The sequence below is a fragment of the Passer montanus genome, unplaced genomic scaffold (assembly GCF_014805655.1).
Source record: "Passer montanus isolate IOZ18808 unplaced genomic scaffold, ASM1480565v1 scaffold3, whole genome shotgun sequence".
NCBI classification, from domain to species: Eukaryota; Metazoa; Chordata; class Aves; order Passeriformes; family Passeridae; genus Passer; species Passer montanus.
The window spans coordinates 21,127,593-21,151,867 of record NW_024367707.1 but is presented as its reverse complement, the minus strand read 5'-3'; the positions used below and the strand labels follow the sequence as shown (position 1 = coordinate 21,151,867).

At 42.4% G+C, this 24,275-nt stretch overlaps 1 protein-coding gene across 4 annotated transcripts in view; it reads right to left on the bottom strand.

The window, feature by feature from the left end:
- Positions 1-24,275, bottom strand: part of AFF3 (AF4/FMR2 family member 3) — a 323,532-nt gene that overhangs the window by 67,414 nt on the left and 231,843 nt on the right. For 3 of the 4 annotated variants that reach the window (XM_039714376.1, XM_039714378.1, XM_039714379.1), the window contains exon 9: positions 13,085-13,125. In XM_039714376.1, coding sequence (XP_039570310.1) covers positions 13,085-13,125 — 41 coding nt within the window. The remainder of the gene's footprint in view (positions 1-13,084; positions 13,126-24,275) is intronic. The other variant, XM_039714377.1, reaches the window with a different exon arrangement.

Genomic DNA, 24,275 nt, shown 5'->3' with positions numbered 1-24,275 from the left:
GCCTAGCAGCAAATGCCAGATTCTTAGATCCATAATTTTCTGCTGGTGAATTATTCCAGAAGTTATTCATAGTCCTTACCTAGTAATTACGCAAGAAATATTTTCATAAATGTTACATCAATAATTTAAAAGCTGCAAGAGCATGTGATTTTCAGAGTGACCACTCACTTGAGTTTGATGGCCAAGAGACAAGAGCAGAAGAATAATCATACATGATAACTATATGACAGTGCTTGTGTTGACTTGAACATTTGTGAGGAGCTTGGTTGAAATATGAACTGTTTTCTCTTCAGCTTTTCCTGATGTGAAACTAACTGAATGTAGTTCCAGCTCATGTCAAGCTTATAATGTAAAGCTGTTTACCTCCTTCATGGAATGTGTCTGTTTGAAAACTCAGAGCTCTGATTCATTGGTTCAGATCTTGATTGTGACCTTGATTTGATGACTCTGCTGTCCACCGTTAATCAGTGTGTTGTGGTTCTGCTAATATGGTGATATGTTTTACATTTGTTTGCTTATTTTTAGTATACAGGCCCGGTTTATTCATTTCAATTGTAACAGGAGTCATGTCAACTGAAGAGGTATGTAATTTAAATAACGTAATTGCCATGCATGTGGGCCTGCAACCAAATAAATAACCCTGACAAGACCATATCAACATTAAAGCAAAGATATTAAAATATGTCTAAGTAGGAAATTAAACATAGAAAATCTCAGGGTTGCACTATTGCCTTTAACAAGCTATTTACCAGCTGCAAGACAAACCTAGTGCAATTACTTCCTAACTAAGCAAACCCTTGTCATGGCTTAGCTTTGGACACATACTGGTAATTTTAGAGTCATCACGGCCACATGAATTAAATGTCACTTCTGGAAAAAAAGAAGTGCAACTTTTGAGAGTAATTATTCTTTTCAGCACAAGTGCAGAAAGTATATTTGAACACCCCAAATATTCTCAGAAGCTAGGCCTTGACTCAACCAAACTGCAGCCCATGACAAACTGTAAACAGTGTCAGAAAATCTGTTCTTTCAGGTATGGTATGGCCTTAATAAAAAGTAGTGAAGAATCTCTTAACAGAGGCTTATCTTTTCCCCTTCCAGATTTTACCTTCTTTCTATGATGTCCCTTTTTGTACTGGACAGACTACCCAAGTTGCACCCTTGCAGCTGTTCATTAACAAGAGGAGTGACTGGCAGGTCCATACAGTTAGAGAGTTTGCAGTTACCAGTTCTCCCAGTTCAGCAGATGAACACTGGTGCATGATATCCCTGTGCAGCTTGACTCCAAAGCAGACAAGGAGTGCATTGTGGAGAAGAGTATGTCTTCTCCATGTGGGACAGTGGGAATTTGCCATGCATTCCCTCATTTAATCAGAGAGTGTTTTCAGAGTTTGCTGTAATATATTTAAAAAGCTGGAGTGGTAAATGACTGACACATGAACAATTCAAACCAGATCCACAATTTACTGCTGCTCCACAGCGATACCAGATTTTGGTCATAAAAACAGCCCTAATGATTTGGGTAGGGCAACTCTGTCATAATTACCAGTCCATCCAATCTGTGAGACTTTACAAAGGCAGAGGACAGCAACATACAGTAGTCAATGACAGAAATTTGTCATGGCTTTTGTTAAGTGGCTAATGCTGCATTTTGACCAAATGGAAGAAAATAATACAATACATTTCTTAGAAACCAATGTGGTGTTGGCTCAGATTAGCTAATGACATCAAATGCTGAGGCACTCATCTGCTTCAATGGTGCCCTTTGTCTGCACACATAAAGAATATGTGTGGGGATAATTCAAGGCTCCAGGAGGGGGCCAGTGTACTTCCAACACAAGGGAAAAAATCCTGGATAATCAGGTGTCAACCTGCTGCTTTTCATCAACATTAAATCCTTTACAATAATTTAGGAAATATATATATGTACACTTTTATATAATACTCATAAAACATCAGCAATCTGAAGTTAAAATTTGGATGCACTTGACAAGCACATGATATGCTAATATCAAAAACGGTGTAAAAAGAGAAGTTGAAACAGCAGTACATCTGAACCAGCACATCTCTATCAATTAGAGAGTGATAATCTCAAAGGAGTGTTTAGCTTTTGCTGTCTTCTCAGACTGTTCTCTGGGTTTGCATAAATGATGTTGCAGTAGTTGCTTTCCTCTTCATCTTTAACAGAGAGAGGTGCTGTGCTGTGAGTCCCTCTAGCAGAAGGAGAAGTAGGAAAACTGAGGGTGATCTGAAAGCTGGAGAAGCCCCAAATTAGGTTCTTCTCAGAGCTCCACTTTTCAACACCATTATTTCAAAAAATGTAGGCTACAGCGTTCATGTCAGAATACCAGCACTCTTATTTTTCTATACACTGGCACTCTTCCCACAAGTCCCATGGGAGATATTTGCACTAGGGGTTTTTGCACCAAAAAGTTTCAAACTGGAAAAATGAGTGTGCTTCATATTGGGTTCAGCAGACTAGGAATCTGCCAGGCTTTTATAAAATTGCTCATTTTCTGAGTCTTAGCTCTTTCACAACTTTTTTTTTTTTTTTTTAATTGAGCACAGGACAAGCTCTATCTTATTAAGTGAAAACAAAAGAGTGAGAAGTTGGAAATTGCCAGGAAGCCTGGGAAAGACCAATATTCAGCTGAGATTTCATTCCATGTTTTCCTGTTGACCTCACAGGCTCTCGACACAAGAGCTCTGAGTACATTAAAGAAAGGCCACAGTCTCATTTGGTCCTGTGAACATTGGCAATATGTTATGGGGACAATATACAAGCTTGAAAGGGAAAAACCGCAGCAATGTCCCCATGCCCTGGAGGTTTTGTCTGGTGCAATGCTGTTTAACCAGAGCACTGTGAGGTTTTAAATGGCCGTATGAGATTTATAGTAGGTCATGACCAGATCTCTTTTCAGGGCAAAGTTTGAAAAGTCCATTTGTCTCAAAATTTAAAAAAAGAGTCTGGTAATTCTCCAAGGTTTTTCCTCTTCCTTCAGGCAACTATTTTTGCCTGACCAGAGTTCCTAAACCCTTCCCAAGAGCCTTTTTAATGTGGGAATTATTGTCCTAGTGTTTGCTATCAAAGAAATAATACTGAAGATACAAATATTTACAAACCCACTCTAACTCCGCATGGTCAGTATCAAGCCTATTAAGTTTTAGAAAAAGGGACGTCAAGACCTTAAGAGAAGTGGCTTCAGGAAGTCAGTATTTGAGGGCATTACTAGCAGGGAAGTGATGGTTACTGCGGGGAGTTGAATGCAAGGGCTCGAGGTGCAGGCAGAGCCCCCCTGTCCAGCCGATGGCATGGCTGTCCCGCCGGGGGTGACAGTGAGGACAGCCCTGGCTGGGCGGGTGGCAGTGCCAGCCCCCCGGGCTGTGCCCCACCCTGGCTCGGCCAAAGGAGGCTGCTGGTGTCCCTGGGGCTGCCAACAAGGCAAAACAGGGCTGCTCCTCTCTGCAGCTGTTTCTCCACTGTCCCCCTCCAATGGTGGGGGCCACGTGAAGCTTTCAGCAGTGGGTGATGCTTGGGTACCCTGCACTGGGCGTCGCTGGTGACACTGCAGAGCAGGGGGCTCGGCTCCTGCGCGGCCCTGGGACTGGGGCGGCTGGGGGAGACTGCTGGGGGCTCCAGGGGAGGTTCCAGGCACCCCTGGGAGGTCATGGTGGTTTTGAGGAATGGGGAAAGGGCAGCCTGAGCAAGAAACACAGCAAGGGTCCATGATGGGCACACAGAGAAGCTCTGGGACAAGGTTGCCTTGGGAAACAGCCAAAATTATGGAGATCTGAGGCCATGTAGGGGAAGGTGCATGTGACAGAGGCTGAAAGTCTGGTTTTCCTCTTCTCCCTCTAAAGGCAGTGTAGGAAAGAAGAGAAGGAAGATGGAAATGGCAAACCAAGTCCCTTAGGGCTGCTGGGAAGCAGGGTCTAGCTGTCCCCTAACCAGAACCTTCTCCACCAGCAGGCATCATCTTCCTGGGCATGAAACAACACAAACCTCCCTGGGTATGCATGACACCAGGGCCACAGCAGAGCCTCAAAAAAGCATATTAAAGTGTCTTAAAGGACCATTGCAAAGCAATACATTTACTTGGCAGGTCTTTATGATTTTTTGAGGAGGTATTTTTATCTGTTAAATCAGAATCAGGGGATTCTTTAACCCCATTCCCCTGGTTTTTGTGTTTTGTTGTTGTTGTTGTTGGGTTTTTTTGGTTGTTTTTGTTGTTGTTTTTAATTTTATTTGACAAACCATTCATTTAGAGCAGTTATGTTTGATTGTGCCAGTAAGTGATAGGTGAGAGATACTTGTGAATTATTTGTCTTCTAAATTTTCACGGAGAAGGGCCTATTCTCTTCTGTGTGAATATGTGGGTGAGAGGCAGTGTCTCAGCCTGAAAAAGACTTCTGTGCCTGAGTCAAGAATGAAAGAACCTTTTAAAATCTTGATAACAATCTAACACAGACTCTGTGCCTGAGTCAAGATGAAAAAACCTTTTAAAATCTTGATAACAATCTAACACAGAAGATACACTGCAATGCAAAGTATATTTTGTAGGACATAAATTACCTACCTTTAAAATAAACAACTTTCTTTTTGGCTAAAATGGTAGAAGATTGTAGACCATATTAAAGATAGCATGTGTCATGTTTAAATCATACATAGAAAAATACCTAATTTAATTTTAGCAATTTCTATTTATTTCTGCCTTTCAAAATGATAATATTTTCAGGTTATAAAAATGTAATGTCTGAACATAGGCTTTTTACACCCAGTTTCAATCCAGGCCTAATTTTTCTTCTCAGATAAAAGCATTAGAGCAAACAGTCATAATATGATCTGGCTCCTCTCTGACTGCAAAAAGGGCAGCCTACTATAAATACAGTCCTTGAGAAAAGGAAGGTCTTCCATTTGGAGAAGGAATTTGAAATTTCATGCCATTCCAGTTTGGAACAAAGCCCTCCAATTTTGAATTTACCCATGAAACAGAACCTCAAAAGAAAGCAATAATAATGAAAAATAAAGCAGAAAGTGTTTGGTCTGGTAATTTGTAAAGAAAATGTCACCAGACAGACTCCCTGGAAATGTTGAGTGAGCAAATAAAAACCAACCTTGTAACTTTTGAAAATGAGCCATTTGAGATTTTTGGATCTCAGTTTACATCAAAAAAGCTTCAATGGTTCCAGAGCCTGAATACTTTCCCTGCTCATCAGGTTGCCAGTGAGGGTGTTGGGGGAGGCAGTGGTGCCCTACTGGACTGCTTCTGTACCTTCCCACCAGCATATGTGAAATAGCTGTGGTAAAAAGCTGTTCCACCATAGAATTTTGTTTAATTTTGCAAATGCTCCTGTTTTTCTTTGGGAGAAAAGCCAGGCTGTTCAAAGATCACACATTTCCTTTCACTGAAATGCAAGAAACCTAGAACAGTATGAACCATTCCTCAGTGGTAGATTAAATCCAATACTTTTTCAAGAGAGAGGAAAGAATAAAAATTTTCCTGCAACCTACATCAAAACTGAGGCAGTCATGAAAAAACGGAGAAGACATCTGGATGGGACTGCATAGGGCAGCAAAGTATCTCAGATCACAACAATGTGACACCTTCCAGGAGCATTTCAGACCTGATCAGCCACAACTAATCCCCATGGAGAAATCACAGGGTACCTCATTCTTTGTACTAACTCATCCTATTGCTTTTTTGCCTGCAAAGAAAATGGACAGAGTTCTGCATCTGTGTAGTATTCTCTTCATCCCTCAGAGAACAAAGGGCCAGCCAAAGCACAGACTTGTGGCACGGTGTTGTTCCCACTGGGGCCTCATGAAGACCCTGTTCTGAGAAATCCCTTGCCCATCCTGAGCACAAGCATGTCTTTTTCATGGGACAGGCCTCCTGCAGAACCTGACTGTTCTCTCCTGAGCAAGCCAGTCTCCCCTCTCCTTTCTGCCTCCATTGTTGCCAGGGTCAGAACAAAAGCAAGAGCAAGGAGAAAGTGCTCTTGAATCTAAAATTAAAAACTACAGACAGAGAATGGAAGTGAGATAAGGCAAACTCAGAAATTTAACTAAGATTTCTAAACTATCTTTTCAGGAAGGCAGGAAAAACTGACTGGAGCAAGCATGTCATCATCCATGGCGCTGGTGCCAGAAAGCCCTGTTGTGCCTGGCTGATCACCGAACCATTAAAGCTTGAAGGAGGGATCTCCTTCCATCTGCTGCATGGACTGCTGCCTCATTCAAAGGGAACTGAGATTTCTCCTTTGCATTGCTGCACCTGCTCTGGAGACTCCCCGAGCTACAGCTAGGATGCGATCCACGAGCACACAGGAGTCAAAATTCCAAACTCATGTAACTGGACCAGGATGAGGTGTTGCTGCTCGCTATGAATTTTCACCTTTTCTTAAAAGGAAGTGGTAATGAAAGTGGTGATTTGTGTGAACAGAGCGGCTGCCGATTTCCTGCTTTTGGTGCTGTGTAAACCTGAGCTCTCTTTCATCAAACTGCCAAGAAACAGATACAAATTTATTTATAACATTTCACTTTTTGCAGCCTGGCACTAAAAATAGCACAACATATTACTCCTAGTATAGGGCTTTCTGTTCTCTTATCCCACTGCTGAAGTAAGAAAGGCATAATGTTATCAGCTAACTGTCCTCTTACCTGTTTGAAGAAAGCAAGTTTTAGCTACCAGAATTATTATCAGGGTTAAAATCCCTTTTGTTTTACAACATGTTCATTGCCTACGGGGACTTTTATTGCCCAGATGTTCACTGGGCAATATCATATGTAGTATCAATAATAAGGAAAACAGAATTTATTAACAAACTTGTTGCCTATAGTTGAGCACTCAGGATATATCTAAGCAGTGTTCAGAACATCAATTCCACAAAACATTAGGTCACTGCTCCTTTGATCCACATTTATGAAGATGGACAGACAGGTTAGACAGATTATGCCTCCAAGGGTCATAAAAATGTAGAAGTTTCCCAACTGCGAACTGATTTTTCAAAGAAAATTATGTGCACAATTTAACTGGATGGCCATATATGCCTTCCAGGTTTTATATTGTTAATGTTTGTTTCCTCTTGAATTGTTGCTGTTCTAATACTCACACTTTTTATTTTTTGCCTCAGATACACACATTGAAAAAACACTCTCACACTTCTTGTCCTATTTGATTTATTCCAAAGAAATTAAATTACATTTTTATAAGCCTGTGTTACCACAAATGATAGCTGAAGATTTGCTGAAAAAATTAATTCCTGATCTGTTGCCGTGAAGCGTCCTCGCTAGCACTGTACTGACTCCGTCTTTCAAAACCAGATGGAAGCAGTCCAACAGTATGATTAACTTCTTAGTCCCTGCAATTTCCTATTGCTCTACTTGCCCTAGATTTCAGGATTGACCTCCTGCTTCACTGCAAAATGCACAGTTGCTCAGTTTGATAAATCACATGAATACTTTTTTGATCACAGTTATCTACTATTTACTACATACCCAGTGAGGTTAATCATATGCTGAGGCACTTCATATGCTGCACACATATACACTCTTCTTCCCAATAGCACTTTGCATATTCTTCATGCTGCCAGCCAGCAACGGGACCTGTTTTCTCTTCACTAATATATGAAAGACCACAGACCTACACCTTGCCTTTTTACCTTCCACATTCATGCTGTAATTATCCTCACACTGTTTCTTAAAAGACCAAGGAAGTCAAATATGTGAGAAGTTACTAGTCAGATCTTTCTTCTAGCAGATTAATATTTTTCAAAATGCAGATGTTTCTGGGAACTAGAAATGACTGATTTCCCCCAGATATCTTTGGAGAGCAAATGCATGAGATTGAGCAGAGGGAGATGGGAAATCTTTGGCTATCATCATAGCAAAACACTATCACTTCCTTGAAGAGAAAAACACATCTTAACTTTTCTTTTTCTGTCTTTAAGCATCAAATGAATTCCAGTATTTAGTAGGGCTCAAAGTTGTTACAGATCCCTAGGACAGCTCTGCTCCACCTTCTCACGCAACAATACATCCACATCACATCTTTGGAGCTATGGTAGAACATTTCTAAATATACATCAGCAATTGTCAAGGTGTAAGAAAACATCCAGAAGCAAAAAGGTGAGTGCTACAGGTCTTGCTCACACATTAAACAGAGGCAATTTTACAGAGATAGCTATTTCTTTTCACTCCAAGATGTCTACACAGGCTCTTCTTCTAAAGCCCCTTTTCACTAATTCACAACATTCTCCAGTACTGGAAAACCTATCCTATATACAATATGTGCCATTACTCTTCCACCTTCACATTCTGTAACTAGCAAGACTGAGAAACTCCAGGCCATTTTAAGGAGCAGCTGCCCTTTGCTACCCGATATTGGGGCAGGGACCAGGGAGGGTGTAAATGTGAGACACCAGCATTTCCAAACAGCATAAGCCATACAGCCATGCAGGACATAATTGATAAATCCATATATTCCCTCAAAGGTATTCTCTTTTTCCTCCCAAAGATAATCCAGAAAGTTAAGCAATGTGCTAATGCTGAGAGCTGCATGCCTGCCTCTGTGGCAGCGAGCACCGTGCGTGTACGCTTTTCTCTGGCCAACATCTTTGACTCCTGTGGAGCCTGTGATCTCAGTTCCGTCCCTCTCTGCCGGGTCCCAGATCAGCTGTCCCAAGCCAAGGCTTCCCCTCAGTGTCACTGATTGCACAATGCTGCCACATGAAGCTTTTCTGGCCAGCCAGCTAGCTGAGTCACACACTGATAAGCTGACCATGTAGCTTCTCCTGTGGAGAGCTCTCCTGGTGTGAAAGGCGATGTTATCAAAAACATCATTCCAACACAAACATGAAGTATGTGAGTGACATGAAGCACATGAGTGTTTTTGCTAGCTGTCACTGGACTCTTTACTTACTTTAGGGCATCACAAGTTTAACTGCTTTGCATAATCACAGCTCAAGCAGATACCTGACAACAAGAAAACTTTGTCTCTTTTCACAAAAAGTTTTAAGGCTGCTTGGACAGCTGCCTTGTCTGCCTTAAGTGATCTATTAAAAAATCTAAATGGCCTCCTATTGTTGCTTTAATATTTCACAGGCAGTGCCTCCCCAGGCCTCCTAGCACAAATAGTGTATCTCAATGCAGCTTTGTCTGAAGATGAGGTGTGCTGCACATCCTGCTGGACTAATCATCAATTCTGTATCTGCTTACAATATCAGGGCAAGGGACTGGGTTGTCCAGGGACAAACTTTTTGATTTTTCTTGCACCTGAGTGCTAAATGCATGGACGCAGCCATGAGAGGCAGTGCAGCAGCATCTCTGCTTCCAAATGTCTCTCCCCCACAGATGTGAGGCTCCAATGCTTCTCAGCTGCCCAAACTCTTCACTTCTCCCATGGGGAAAGGGGGAAATTCGTTTGCCCTTCAGGATCCTGTGTGCTACTGGCCAGTCCCATTAGGGTAAAACAGCTCATGTCCGGTACAGCTCACATTTTGGTGTCCTAACCGTGATCAGACATGGACAGAAGAAGCATGGTTACATGGAAGTGTAAGTGCTATCCCTCCTGCCCAGACTGAAGGTCAAGACAGGCTGTATGGCTCACCAGCCATCATGAATGGGGCTTGTCCCCACTGCCATATGCATGCTAGTGCTGAGACTCCTGCTCTGTCAACAGCAAGAGGTGGCAGATCTAAAAGGTTTATCATAACTCGTGCTTCACAGTTCAGGTCTGGACAACACGTTTGTATCACTGAGGTGCTGAGAGCAAGCTATTGAGCTGGACTCTCTACAGGGCTTATCAGCTGGGAATGGCAGGCCTGCCAGCACAGCCATATGGCTGCTGAGAGGACTGGGCTCAGCTCTGCCTGTACCTTACCTGCCTGCTCTGAGGTTTGTATGGGCAGAGCTGGTGGGTTTTGCCTGCCTCCTCCAATACAACCACACAGAAAGGAGAGCAGATCGTGGCTGTGAAGTCAGCACATCTCCCAGGTACCACCCAAGTGCTCGGCAAAGGACCTTTCCTCTAAGTGTTCAAAACTCTTCAGCAGATCCACTTGGCCTGCACTCCAGTACAGAGAATTAAAAACAGCCAGGGGAATAAAAGTGCCCTAGGACCACTGTAAATCTTTACTTCATGGAAAATCTTATCTTGCACATGAATATGAGCTGTGAGTAAATTTAATGTGTGGATTAAGTACTGTACAGTCTCCCTCATGGTGGGCTTTTCAGCCTAAAAAGAACAAAAGAATAATAATGAGTGTTGTGTTTGGGTAGGATTGCAAACAGCTGTAATTTACAGCTGGACGTTCTCCATTGCAAATGTATCCAGCAAGCAAGTGCTTCTGGGTTAGTGGAACAGACTGCAAAAAAAATTAGCTTTTAACTTCAGCCTTAAGGTCAGAGTTCTGGAACCATGGGAGTCAATAATAAAATCTATTTAGCTCAGTGGGATTAAGCGAGTTTAAGACCTGGCTTAACCACACTGCTTACTGTTAAATAACAACAGAACACACTGGATATTTTAGTTACAGGCATTTTTCTTCACTCGAAAGTTATTCAGGCAGTGGATACAGAAGACAATTGAAAATATGCCAGCTCTATATCATTAAGGTGTATGAGTTAAGTTCTTGCTCTTCTCTGTCCCAGAAAGTGAGTAATCTGTATAGTTTGACCACTTTACTGAAGAGCACAATAAAATTAAAACCAAGCTGTGCTGAATAAACACCGAGGGCTTTTCATGAGAGAATGAAAAGCTAATGGGGCCAGTGCATCTTTGCTGACAAAATAGTCAGTGCATGTGCAGAGCAACCTGTCTTCTGGAAGCAGAAAAGCTGTTTCAGTCAAGCTTCTGGGTCACTAATCTTTGTGTTTGCACATAAATTGGCTGGGGGTTACCGTGTCATTCTGAAAACAAGACTGAGTGTGATACACTACAGAAATCAATGGCTAGATTTAAAAACTCTTTTATGTTTGTTTAGGTTTTTTTCCTCATCTTTTAGTTTAGCTGTTACCTGACAGCAGGAACTGCAAGAGGAACTTCTGGAGAATATTTTTCTAAAAAAGGGCAAAATTCCTGAAAGCTTCATAGCAAGCTGCCATCTCCCTTGTTGCTGGGAAGTGCTGGTGTGTGGCTGGGAGCTCTGGGTTGCTGCTGGGACACAACTAATGAGCAGCAGTATCACAGGCATCCTTGCTCTAGCCAAGAAGAGACAGAAACTGCTGTCACAGTGGGGGATTTTGGCCCCCTGCCCTCCCATTTGCTCGCTGCAGTGAGGTCATGGGTGGCAGGGAGGCAAGCCCCCAGGGTGCACCCCCAGCCTTCCCAGCACCCCCTCCAGAATCGGGGGAAGGAGGGTACTCTGGCAGCCAAATTTTTGCAGAGCTGATTGGAAAAGCTGTAGTCCCTGAGCATGCTTTTAGGGCCAGACAGGGAAATATTTGATCATAAATCCTAAATCTGAGCCGTAATGTCTATATAATACTGAGGCCCTTCTGCTCTGTGGATAAAGGCAGCCTGCACCCAGCCACCTTGCCACCTTTGATGAGGTAGGGAACATCTATCCATGACCACCACTTTTCTTTCTGGGGAGACAGAAATCAAACTGTGGGATTTGGGGTTTGTTAATTACCTCCAGGACCACTCCTGCAGGAATGTTCCACATGCAGCCCAGGGGGAGAATGCTGTGAAAAAAATCCCCACATTTCCTTTGGTCACAGTATTGTCCCCACCAAGTGCAAAATCTGCTTTGCCTCGGCCGTGAGCTTGCACACCTCCAGGGAGAGGGGCATAATGCTGACTCCAACTCCACTTTCTTTCTGCATTCATTCCAGTTACAGCAAATACTTCTGAGCCCTATAACTGTGCCAGTAATTTCACCCACATCCTATACATTTTACTCTGGATTTTTTTTTTCCTTAAAGCAGGGCAAAAAATTCTAAACAAAATGGTGTTTGTAAACCTGGGGAGGGAAGGTCAATAATTTTGGCAGTCTTACCCTCCAAGCAGAGAGAAATGTTATTCATCCATGCACAACATATAATTCAGCCTAAGTGACAGGCTCTGCTCTGGAGAAATCCTGGCCTGAGCTGGCTTCCAGAGTCAATTACCACTTATTCCCAGGGAGGCGGGGGGCTGGGGGCCAGACGGAGCAGAGGGGGCTGCCAACAAGACATGGGGAAATTTACTCTGTGTCAGCCTGCATGACACAGTACCTCATTTGTGGAAAAATGTAAATCTGCTAGTTCTTTTTCACAGGCACTAAAATGTACAGTGTCTCCTCCCCCTTCCCTACCCCCTTTCCCAAAACTGGAAAAGAAATCAGGACTGTCTTAGAAAGCTACCTTATATTTCAATCAATCCTCTTTCATAAAAGTCATTTAAGGTAAATAACCTGTGCAGACCTACAGCCCAACTATAACATTTACTATGGCCCAAATCCTGAATTCCTCACTCAGGCAAGTTTCCCATTGAACTTAATGGATTTTTTTGCTTGAAAAAGAGCTGAGTAAAACCTGAACACTAAGGATTTGGTCCCCTGCTTATCTGCCTGGAGCACTGCTGCAATTCCAGAAGAAGTGAAAAAATTAATTAAATTCCTCCAAAATACCAATCTCTTAAAACTTAAGGGGTAAAAAAGGGCATTGTTTTTGTGCATAAAACATACAGAGAATCTCATCAAAGGAAGAGTAATTCTCAAGGAAAGGATTTGGAAAAAGTCAAAAGAGAACATCTCGGAATAAATGAAGTACTTATTGCTGAGAAATGAGCTCAGATATATCTCAGCAAACTCTAAAGCTTAGAATTTACTGCATCATTCATGCCTTCTCCAGTAAGTTTCTTATCTCTCGTTTGGTATCACAACAAGGGATTCTGCATACGCTGTATGAAATACAACAAGACTGTGATTTTTGCAGTAATAAACTCTACACATGCATGACAAATCCAAGCATGCAAAATGTTTAACATCCCAGTTCACAGATACTTTGGGGACAAAATCCGATTATGAGTTATATGCCACAATAAATAGGGCTCAACGTTTCATAAAGCAATTTATAGTTCATAAAAATGACAAAATGTACCTGTCAGATAGAACGCGGAGAGCAGATCTCTGTGCTGCCTGCTGGAAGAAAGGGCAGAGATGTTTATTTTATATTCTGACTTGAAAATTACGAGCACAATCAACACTTTAAAAAATGCGTTACACACATTTTTGTCACATGTCCAAAATGTTAAAGTACGAGCAGAGTAGCAGAGAGTCTATAGTCAAATGGACATTCCAGCCTAGTAAATGTAAGAACACTTTGTTTAAAATGCCAAAACCCAGAAGATTGTCAAAGCACCGCACAGTATTTGAGGTCTGAACTATCTATTTAGACAATATTTTTCTGTAGGTCCCTGAAAACTCTCCAGGGCTCGGTTTTCTGCTTTGCCCTCTCCCCGCTTCCACACTCCCACTCCTTCTCCTTTACCATTAGTCTCCTCCCATTCTTCCACAGAAACAAACATCACATATTTGGTTCCTCTGTGATGAATTATAAATTTTGCGAAGCTTGCCAGAGCTGCTGCAGACTTCTCATGAACACTGCCATATTAATCTGCTGGCAACATTTGCCTACACAGTACAGGATTGACCTTTTCCTGGTTTGCTCTTCAGATTTTGCCCAGTACAACTCTTTGGATGGGGAAACATGGTTCTTGTTCTTGTGTTAAGCACTAGGTCTGGGAATAGAAATTGTAGCCTCTCAAGTTTAATAGGACTACAAAGCCTATCCCTGAGCTAGTTTGCCACTTTACTAATATTATTTTTCCCCCTCCTTCAATCACTTCAAGTGGTGATTCATGGCTTTGGCACAGTAACCAGCTGCTAAGCAAAGATGAAATCCATGATGTTTTGAAAACCTGCCTTAAAGACTCCATTCCACTTGGACATGCCCAGAGTGTCCTATCCCCAGCTGCACCTGTCCAGGCTGTTCCTCACATGGCACAGAAGGGACACAGAGCTAAGCAGTACAGACTGTCAAGGGGCAGGGAAAGAAAAGTTTATTTTATCATTGCAGTTACCAGTAAATACATCTTGAAACTGTTCTTCGGGTCTTATCAGCCTGCTGGGGGCCGATCCCTATTTCAAAACAAGTTAGATGATTTATAGGTATCCTGCTCAGCACCAGAGAGTATGGATGTAACCCTTCTAGCTTGGCAAAAATGATGCTGACAAATTGCAAATAAAAACTTGAGAAAACCTGACTTGTGCATGCAATTACATTGTATTTCACAGAAAAGTGTGAAAAGATCCCTTGCATAGATCCCTGAAGATCTGACAGGAGTAGGAAGAGTTTCCACTTCATTCTGGAAGCAGGATTTCTTCTCTTGGGACTTTCTGAAATAACTTGTGCCTGCTGAGTTTCTGGGGAGATGTAGTTTGATGTGTATCACCCACCAGTTTGTCAGAAGACAGTGGCATGGCTCACAGGAGGGTTTTTCCTTAGTGTTGTCTTTCTGCAATGGGCAGACAACCTGTGGGAAGGGCTTGGAAGCTCTCAGCAGCTCAGTGGGAGTTTTCTCATGGCATGAACATAGTGGTTTTAATGCTAGGAAAATAACATGGCAAGTCTGGTTATTTTTCACTGTTTCCAGGAGGTCATATTATTTCCATGCTCTTGTATTCAAAACTATCCATGCCACTGGCTACAGGCTTTAAAGAGTGCAGCCACACTCCCCAGTCCCACGGGCTGGCATCATTATTCCTCTCTCCTCTGCAAGGGGTTTGGTAGGACAATGTCACACATTCTTGCAAGGTCAAGTTCAGAGGCTACCCAAACCTTAGGTTTAACAATGACTTATAGCTTAAACTCTTTTTAAACACCCAGGGCCCACATGAGTTCCTCTGCTCCCATGCCTAGTCACTCCCACTAGCAGAAGGCTATGATCATTTTGAATTTCAAGTTGCCCAGCTTTGGTGCTGAGGCCTGCACTGTGTTGTATCTTTGTCTGCAAAACTCAGGAGCTTCTCTCACTGTCTGAGCCATTTTCCATGGCCAAGATGTTCAAACAGCATTCAGGTCACCTCTTCTTTTCCTCCCCATGTCAGCCAGGGCCAGTCTTTCCATCTCACACAGGCACTACATGGCAGTGCTGTTCGAGACACATCTCATGTTTCCCACTCTTGGCTCAGGCCACCAGAGGTGCTCATGTGGTTGTGCAATACAACAGGTCAGAAAACTGATCCAGTCCAAAAATAACAATTTTCCTTCATTTTTTTTTTCCTCCTGATTCCCCCTATGTTATTTGTAACCTAGATCCCTTTTCTGAGCTGCTTCCCCAGGGAGAGGGTGTCACATCACAGGGTGCAGTGTGAGAATCTGAACAGCATTGGGGGAGGAGTGGAGACCTTTGCTGCTGACACAAGATCATGTCCACCAGCAAGGTCACTTCCACCTGACATTGCTTCCACTCCCTTCTGGAGCTGAGGAGCACTTCTGGAGAAAGGTACATGGTTTAGCCAGAAGGCATTGAAGGAGACAGGCTGCTCTGCAGCCACAGGCCTCATGGATATTGAAGAGACCGCAAGAAAGAAAGCATGAACTTTGAGGATGCTAAAAGCCCCTAATATGGGAAGTGGGGGTCATATCACTGTTGCATTTCCCTAAAATCCCTAATTTGGAGTAGAGGAAGTGCTGGATAATTTCTCATCCAGGCTTGAGGAAAGCTGCCCTCAGGAGGGAGGAGGAGAGGTCCCTTGTCTTGACCCATGTGGTGTGCTAACTGAGCCACGGTGTGGAACTGCAGCCTCAAGTGCCAGTCTTCAGTTTCCATCTTGAAGCATTCAGTTGCTGAAAGCTTTGAAAAGGTGATCACTTCTGGACAAGAAAGTGGTTCAGATGACAGGCAGGGACATAAAAAGAAATGTACAAGTGTGTTTCAGTGAGATCATTCTACTTTTTCAATTACCCTCTCATTTTAACTCCTTTAATAAACATCCTTCTTCACCGAGGTGCAATGCAGATTGCATGGGGCACCTCAGTCTTCGTCTGGTGGTCACACATTCTCTAAATGAGACTATTGATTTCTTTCTTACACAGGCTGGAAATACAACTGTGTTGGACGGCATATTTGTGTGACCCCCTGAGTTGGTAATGGCCCCATTTCTAAATGATGGGGGGAATAAGATCCAGTCACAAGTTTATTCTTCCTCCCTGGAGAAACAGATCTATTGCCTGCAATGAAAGGCAGTTAGCAACTATCCAGCAATTTTAATTCTAGCCTATATTGCTCCCCTCTCCTGGAGAAAGTGAGCTGTTGTAATTAAAGGTAGTTAGCAGTTCCCTAGCAAGTATAAATACTTGCAGTCACTAATTACAGTCTGCTCTCCTGTTCCCCTCCTTGCCACAGGACTGAGCTGCTCAATTTAGGGGGAAATATCTGCCCTCACTTCTTGTTAACAGTTTGTGATCCCATTCAAACTCATTCAGAAATCCTCATGGAGTGTTATGACCCATAGTTTGAGGAACTCACAGCTATAGAAACAGTTTTTTGTGATTTATTATGTTTCTAATATGCTAGTATTATCTATTTAACAATGTAAGCAAAGGGGTGGTACTTAGGATCATATAATGCCTGCATGACTATTTTTTTAATAGCTACATTTTGATTGTGCTATTTAATTTGCATTTTATTTTACATCGTTAGCAACTTTACTGAGGCCAACTCATCATCCATCAAGAAATCTGAGAATATGTTCTACAGTCTTTATTATTCCTGGAAGTAAGTTACTATAGAAATTGGGGATAAGAAATAATTTTGATATTGCTGACAGAACTTAAATATCTCCAAGACTTAGCACTAAAAAGTGCTTTATGGGAAGCTTAATATTCTCTTGATAAGTGGTAGAATGTGTTCACTAGCAAGGAACATAGTCTTGAATTTTCAGTTCTTGGAATCAGTGGGTTACTAAATGGAGGAAGATTCTCCTCAATATGAACACAAATGTTGGAGGCCAACTCACTACATAGTAACTTAAATGTGAGTAGGAAGCAGGGAAGGGAAAAAAAACCAATCACTCAGGTGTCTTAGATAGAGACTTGAGATAGAGAAACCAGCCACAGTAAATGAGTATGAATTATGCTGTTTCACTACATCAAGAATTGCAAATTACAGGACAGTGGCTGGTTAGACTTTGATCCCCAGCTGAGTTGGTTCAGATACATTTAGGGCAGTTTCATTGATCTGTCTATAGTCTATTAATCATTCATGGAAGCTGCACCCCAAGACTATTGGGACAAAACAAGTTTTCAGCCAGCAGTAATCATGGTTGGGTTCTTAACCTCCTCTGAAATCCAGAGATTTCATCTCCTTTCTCCATCCTTTATTGCAAAGAGCCAGAGCTTGGGAACATATTCAGGTTTCAGTGTGTGTTAAATGAGCTACCAAAATTAGCTTGAAGTGTGACAAGTTGCAATCTGTTGTTGAAGGGAAATCAGAGAGGAAATTAAATACTTTTATTGTAATTGGGACTGAGCAGTGAGCTAGCTCATTGTAATTGGGACTGAGCAGTGAGCAGAACGGGTTGAATACAGCTATTGAGATGGAGATACAGGAGTGTTAAGAGTGTTCCCCAGAAATCCCTCTTTTTTAATTTCTTGCAAAAGGATTGCTTCATAAACTGCTGTGCTCACAGGCATTTTTGGATAAGAAACAAATGAAAACTACTGAAGTATGTTCTGCTGGGCTTGGGAGACTGTCTTGGAGGCACTACGGGCTGACTGTAGATGCATTTTGCTATACCTCACCCACAGCAACCTTTGGCAAATAAAAGCCAATAAATTGGCTGTTGGCAGATTCAGGCATTTTGCTTTCCATCTTGCCTGTCCTGTGGATTAACTGTTGTTTTTGTGAGAGAGCTCAGTTGCAGTGATTGTATGGAGTTACACGAGCTACACCAGAGACTTCCCTGAGATAGCACAGGTGTACACGTGGTGAGAATTTGAACCATTTCTTTGGTGACAGTGAAGCAATACATTCTGCCTGTGCATGAGTAAATTGCACAGCTTCCAGACCATCTTGTTTGTCTTCCTTGGGTGGTAGGTGCTGCCCTGGAACTGTGCAGTGAACCATCTATGCTCTAAATCAGCAGCTCTCATATTAGCAACCACCCAGAGTGCTGGATGTCACCCTGTATTGGACTGCAGTTAATGAGCTGTAGACACACTTTTTCCAAGCCAGGGTTAAGGAAAGATGTCATTACTATATACTGCCATTTGGGAACCAAACCAGGAAAAACACTTTTATATCTGTCTTCTTTCACATTTCACTCTTCACATGTCTTCCATGTTGATTCTGTTCTCATTTCCAAAGGTTTTGTTTGCTTTTAGCTTAAATGCAGTTTATTCTTAAGCTAGTGAAGCCAGGAAGAAATTTTTGTGAAGGGCACAACCTGATTGCATGCCACAATTTGGGTGATGGGGCTCCACAGAGTGGGTTTTTTCCTGCTTCAAACCTGGGTGCTGTTGTGGACACAGAGGAAAACTTCTGGATAATTCTCTTATTGTGAGCCACACGCAGAGTTTTCCACCTTCTGTGCTAAGATGAGTTTATAAACACCTTCTTGTGCTGGAAGTTAGACCTGTGCCTGTGAGACAGGGCTGCCCTGCAGCCTCCCAGCTCTTCTCCCTGCACACAGGTTATTATGGGCTATGATCCAGCTGTGATCAGCCAGCAGCCCTGCTCTAGACAAGCTCAGTTCATCCTGCGGGTATCTTTCACTCCAAGGCATGTTCTCCCAGTGTGTTATGCATCTTTCTCCCATGACTTGAAACCCTCTCCAGTTTTCAGTGTTCTCCTTGAAGTGTGCAGAGCTGCTCATCAGGGCTGAGAACAGGGGTAATGGAAACCTCTTGCACCCACAGAATTGCTCTGGTTAAATGCCCACGACTATCTTGTGGCCACAAGAAGTTGCCCGAGGAGATCAGGTCAGGCAATTTATTGTGATTCCTGACATGCCTTCTCTCACTGCATTATTCTGTACTCCTCACTGCTCCTAGGGGCTTTGTTTGAGGATTGCCTTCCAGCGTGGATTTCTGAGGGATTTAAAATCACTTGTAAACTGCAGCTTGAGTGTTTCTCTGTAAATTTGCAATATAAATGTATGAATGTGATTTTCACAGTCTGGTTCATATTTATTTAAGATTTACAGACTGTAAGACTTAAAAGGGTCTTCCTTTCTTCCCATTTTGGAGTTGGTTATCATCAGAGCCACATCTTTTAAGAAACTGTAAAACTCCTTCTGGATTTCATGATTTCTCTGAGGCCTTTCAACACCTCAGTATTAATTTTTCACCCTGGAGTTTTATTATTATATTCTTGGCATACATTGTTCTTTCTCCTCTGCTTTGCCCATTAATCCTTATTAATCTTCAGGGGCAACACAGTCTAGTGACTTGAACATGGCACCTGGGAGTGAAAGACCCAAGTGCTAATCCTGACTTTGCAGCTGACTTGCCGTGTGGCTTCAAACAAGCCACATCTCTGTCACAGTCTCCCTGTCAGTTCTATAGAGATAATAATTCTTGCTTAGCTCTACCTAAATACCTCTCAGGGGCATTGTATGAAGTAGTTAATACTTGTAAAGTGATTTGGATCTCCAAATTGCTGTATAATCAGCATGGGTATTAACCATACAGAGAATTTTATAAATCTGTAAATGCTGAGTCTTCTGTCCTGCATCTGCTCAGATTTTTCCTGCAGTCTGGCCCCAAAAAACATGCAAGGTTTCAACACAGATGAGCTAACTTTAATCTTTTTCAGTGGAGATGAGCAGAAGAAAAATCCTTGTTATTTTACATTAATAAAATGGTTAATTTCCAATGCCAGTGTTAGGAAGGTCTCAGTCATTGCAAACAAAGCAGCGGTCACCTTGGAAAACCCCTTCTGTCTCTGCAGAAGTAGTCTCCTTATCCAGGAAAAAACACTTGGTTGAAGTGCTGCTTGCACTTAGGCTATTGCAGACAAGAATTGTCAGTGTTGTGCCATGGACTTTAAAAGATTTATTGGGAAGTCTGAAAACTCAGAAATTAAAGTAGATTTTTTTTTGAGAAGTCCAAATATGTGAAAATAGGGGAAAGACAAGCCTAAATTCCCCAAATAGTGGTAACACCTCCCAGGGATGTGCTATGTCAATCAACTGTGATGCATTTGCTACTACCCAAGTATCTGCTCAGATTGTGCAAGGAAATAAAAGACAGGGGGAACATCCTAGGCTGATTGAAAACAGTGGCTAAACTCTCACTGACTTCAGAGGAGGCAGTTTTCATCCTAGGTGCAGGACAAATTGTAGTAATGGCTCCTCAGTCTCTTTTTCTTAAATGGTAGTTTTGATGGATTGGCTTCTGAATCTTTTTACTTATCATGTTCTAATATAGCTTCCACTCCCTTTATAAAGTCTTTCTCCCCACAATTTATTTTCTTCATTAATTTTCCCCCCTTAATCCCTTTCCCCTTTGGTGTTCATTTTGTTTTCTGACATGCTCTCAGCTGCCTCTCTCTATTTCTGTTGTCTCCCACCCCTGTGCACCCCATCTCCTTCACACAGCCCCTCATGCTGGCATCCCCCTGCCCAGGCTCGATGGCCAAGGGGGGAGAAGTGGAAGGGAAGCAAGAGCAGCTCCTAGGGAGGCTGTGAGACTGTGCTTGTGTGCATGCCTGAGTGCGTGCACACGTGTGAGAGAGACACAGCCTTTAACAGCTGGGATGTTACAAACAGCACTGATTATTTGTGACTGCTGCTTATTTAACCCTTCTCTTGCAGGCTGCTGGAGTGCATTTGCCTGAAGGCAAACAGAGCTCGGTGGCCGGGCTTGAGCAGGACCAAGACTCAGGCACAGTGTCTGGCTGCACAAGGGCTCTCTGCAGCAGCAGGAAAAGTGCACAGCCTGGAAGGCTTGTGAGAGACAGGGACAGGCAAAATCCAGCCTGGAAATGTTGGATCTAATCCTTCCTGATGCCTCAAGTTAGCCAACCCTGCTGAATTGATTGCGGTAGGATACGTTCCCACGCCAGTCAAAACAGATGTTCATACAGTAATTCTACTTCACAAAGGGAAAAAGTTCTAACAAAATATTTCAAGAAGATGGGGTTAAGAATGTTATGTCAGATACAGAAAGAAGTCTTGGAAGAAAGTGATATGAGTGGAAAAGGGCAGGCTTTGGAGATTTACCAAGCTAAAACTTAGCTTAGTCACAGCATCCATGTGAAGAGACAAGGAAGATGCCCTTACACTTTAAATTTAATTTCCTTTCTATTTTGGAGTTTTGCTACTAAGAAGCATGCAGATCTAACTGCCATGTTCAAATGTCCCCAAATTTTGTGCATGTCCAAGATCCAAGCAGGTCTCTAACTTTTTTCACTGTCATTTATAGTTGTGGCATTCAAATTTAGAACTTGATCCTGCTTGCCAGCCATAGAATCTGATTTTGTAAGATAGGCAGAGATGTGAGCCAAGTTGGCAGGACAAGACTGAGCTCTTATTTTGTTTCATCTGACAGTTTCAGTGAGGCAATCGTGGTCTTCTTGTCATGCCTTGTGGAAGTGCAAATTTAGATGTCACGGAGATTTTAAAATCAGAGCTGGCAAACCACAAAAAAACCTTGGCTCAGCTGGCTTAGATCTTACTCTGGATTCTAGTTAAGTTGGATACCAAAAGAATTGCTTCTCTAATACACAGGAAATAATGGACTTACCCAAGTTAAGTAAGGCTGCTACAGTGCCTATTCCTCCAGTCTAAAAACACACTCACATTATAGTGACAGGGGGCTGAACAGAGCATTTGGATTAAGTACAAAAACCACCTGAGCTTCCAGCAATTCCTTTACCCAAAACTTAATTTTTTCCACTTTTGCTTATCTCTGATTTGTGCCGTTTTGGTTGCAGTCAGACTCGTGTGTAGCCAGACTTCATGAAATAAGTTTTCTGTGCTCAGTGGAGTGAAAAACTTCTCATCAGAAAGATATTTTCCTCCAAATTTATCATGGCATTTTTTTGAGAGAAATTCATTTGCAGAAATGATGCAGGCTCTGTGCTTTTTCTCTAGACTTGAGTGTTCTCATCTCTTTTTTCACTCATTTTCTTTTCTGATCAAGCATCAAGTATTGACTGATGAAGAGCTGAAAAAGGGAATACAACACTAAAATGACATAATGTGGTTAAAATATTTGGACATGGCATTGTGTGAACACAATTAGTACTGCCTAAAAATTATTCTAATTATGAAGAGGGCTATGCAGTGTTGTGTTGCAATTTTCCCAATAAAACTCTTCTCTCTAGATATTCCTGCCTTGGTGCTCTGCTCAGTAAATCTTTGACTTTGGAAAGTGCTCTCCTAACAGGTCTTACAGAAAGAAAGCTTTGCTCCTTTATCAATTTCTTTCACAATTCATTACAGATGGTTTCAAATTAGCTGAAATATTAAATTTCATATGTAAAAGTACTGTTTATAATGACTCTACCAAGAATCATTCCTTCTGGGAGAAGGCAGATGTGTGACTGTTAATTTCCAGGATGATTTTCCTCTTTTTGTTGATTGTCACTCCATATCCAGAAGTGAAAGGGAAAAGTCCCACACCAATTGCCATCCTTTTGTCCTGTTGCAGTGTTGTGACAGATCTGGCTTGTCCTAAATGCCTGTGCTGCAGACAGTCCTACCAGAAAGATGCATTTCCAGCAATGCACCCTGGTAACCCACAACACGTACACGATGGGAACAAAACTTAGGCATGTGTGTTCCCACGGGAGCTACAAGTGTAACTCAAATCAGCATCAGTTTTTATGGCTCGACCATGACCAGGGAGATGCTGAAGCATGGACAAGTCCCCCAGGGCCAGCAGCCCACCCCGACTGTCCTGGGCTGCCATGGGTGGGAGGCAACCCCAAGATGCCCAGGAAGGCGCCAGGCTGGGTGGGCTTCCAGCACCCTATGGGGCTGCAGTGGTGAGCCAAGCCATGAGCAGGCTGACAAGGCTTTTATTTTACTGTGCTGAAGCTGTGAACTTTCTGAGGCTGCTCTTCCCCCAAGGTCTCCTGTGAAATGACACGGCTTTCTGTTTGACTTGGCTTGCCTGCGGAGGGGCTGGTTTCGCTTACACCGCTCACACCCTGCAGGACCAGTCTGTCCTTGTCCTCTCTTGAGGAAGGTGGCCACTTGCAGGCAAATGCTGCCTGATCTCTTCCTTCAGTGCAGGACACATGAGCAAAATGAAGGAACTTGTGAGGATTAATTGCTGCCTCCCTGTGCACTCTGCAAGGGGGGCATCTTTAGCCCCTGCGGTTACCTGCCACCACAGGAGAGTAGTTGTACTATTTTTTCTTTGAAAAGAAAAATCTTGTGTCTTCCCTTTCAAGACCAGACGGGGCTACAGTGCAGAGCCATGTCCCTGGGAGTGTGTTCTGATCACTTCTTCAACTTCTGTTTATACAATTTTACAAAATTTTGGCAGGAATCAAGAGCACATACCAGGGTGTTGGCTTTTATGAATCTCGTGGGATGTGAAAGTCAAGCTGACTCGATGAACTTTGGTTACATATTCCAGACAAGCACAATGACTCTATTTATTCAGACTTGGCAGCCAGAATGCAGATTGACTCTGTGGGTAATAAATTTTCACAGCCACAAAACTTCAGCGGCAACCAACCTGATCCTGTGCAAAAAAAATGCATATGAGGAAGCAGACTTGGGTTGCAAAAATATGTTAGATTATTATTCCATGTATGCGTACCAGTCAGTTAATTTATTTGGCTATTGATTGACACGAATTGCACAAATGATGCCAGGATCTTTCTCCCCTTTAAAGGAATTATTTTCTATTGCAAAATGTTCGTGTTGTAAAAGGACAAGTGAGGGGGGGAAAAAGAGAATTGTTCACATTACAATTGACAATCTCCTTTTAATATTTCACCCAAGACTGATTTAAGTTATCCAGTGACCTCTACGGAGAAGAGCAGGGTATTATAATGGGGACTCTTTCATGTGCTATGCCACACTTCAAAGAACCAAAAGGCAATAACCACTACAATTCAGTAGTCTGAACAATCTTAAGTACAATTTTGACATCTTCATGCTACAAAGCTTCAGATGCTTTCTGGGAGAGATGATGATGAAATTATTACTCTATGTGTTATAAATCAGAATGAATTGGCTCTTTAACTTGCAGATTTATGTTAACTACCTTGGTATCTGCTAATTGCATGCTCTTCAGATATTGATTGAGGATTAAAAAGTATATT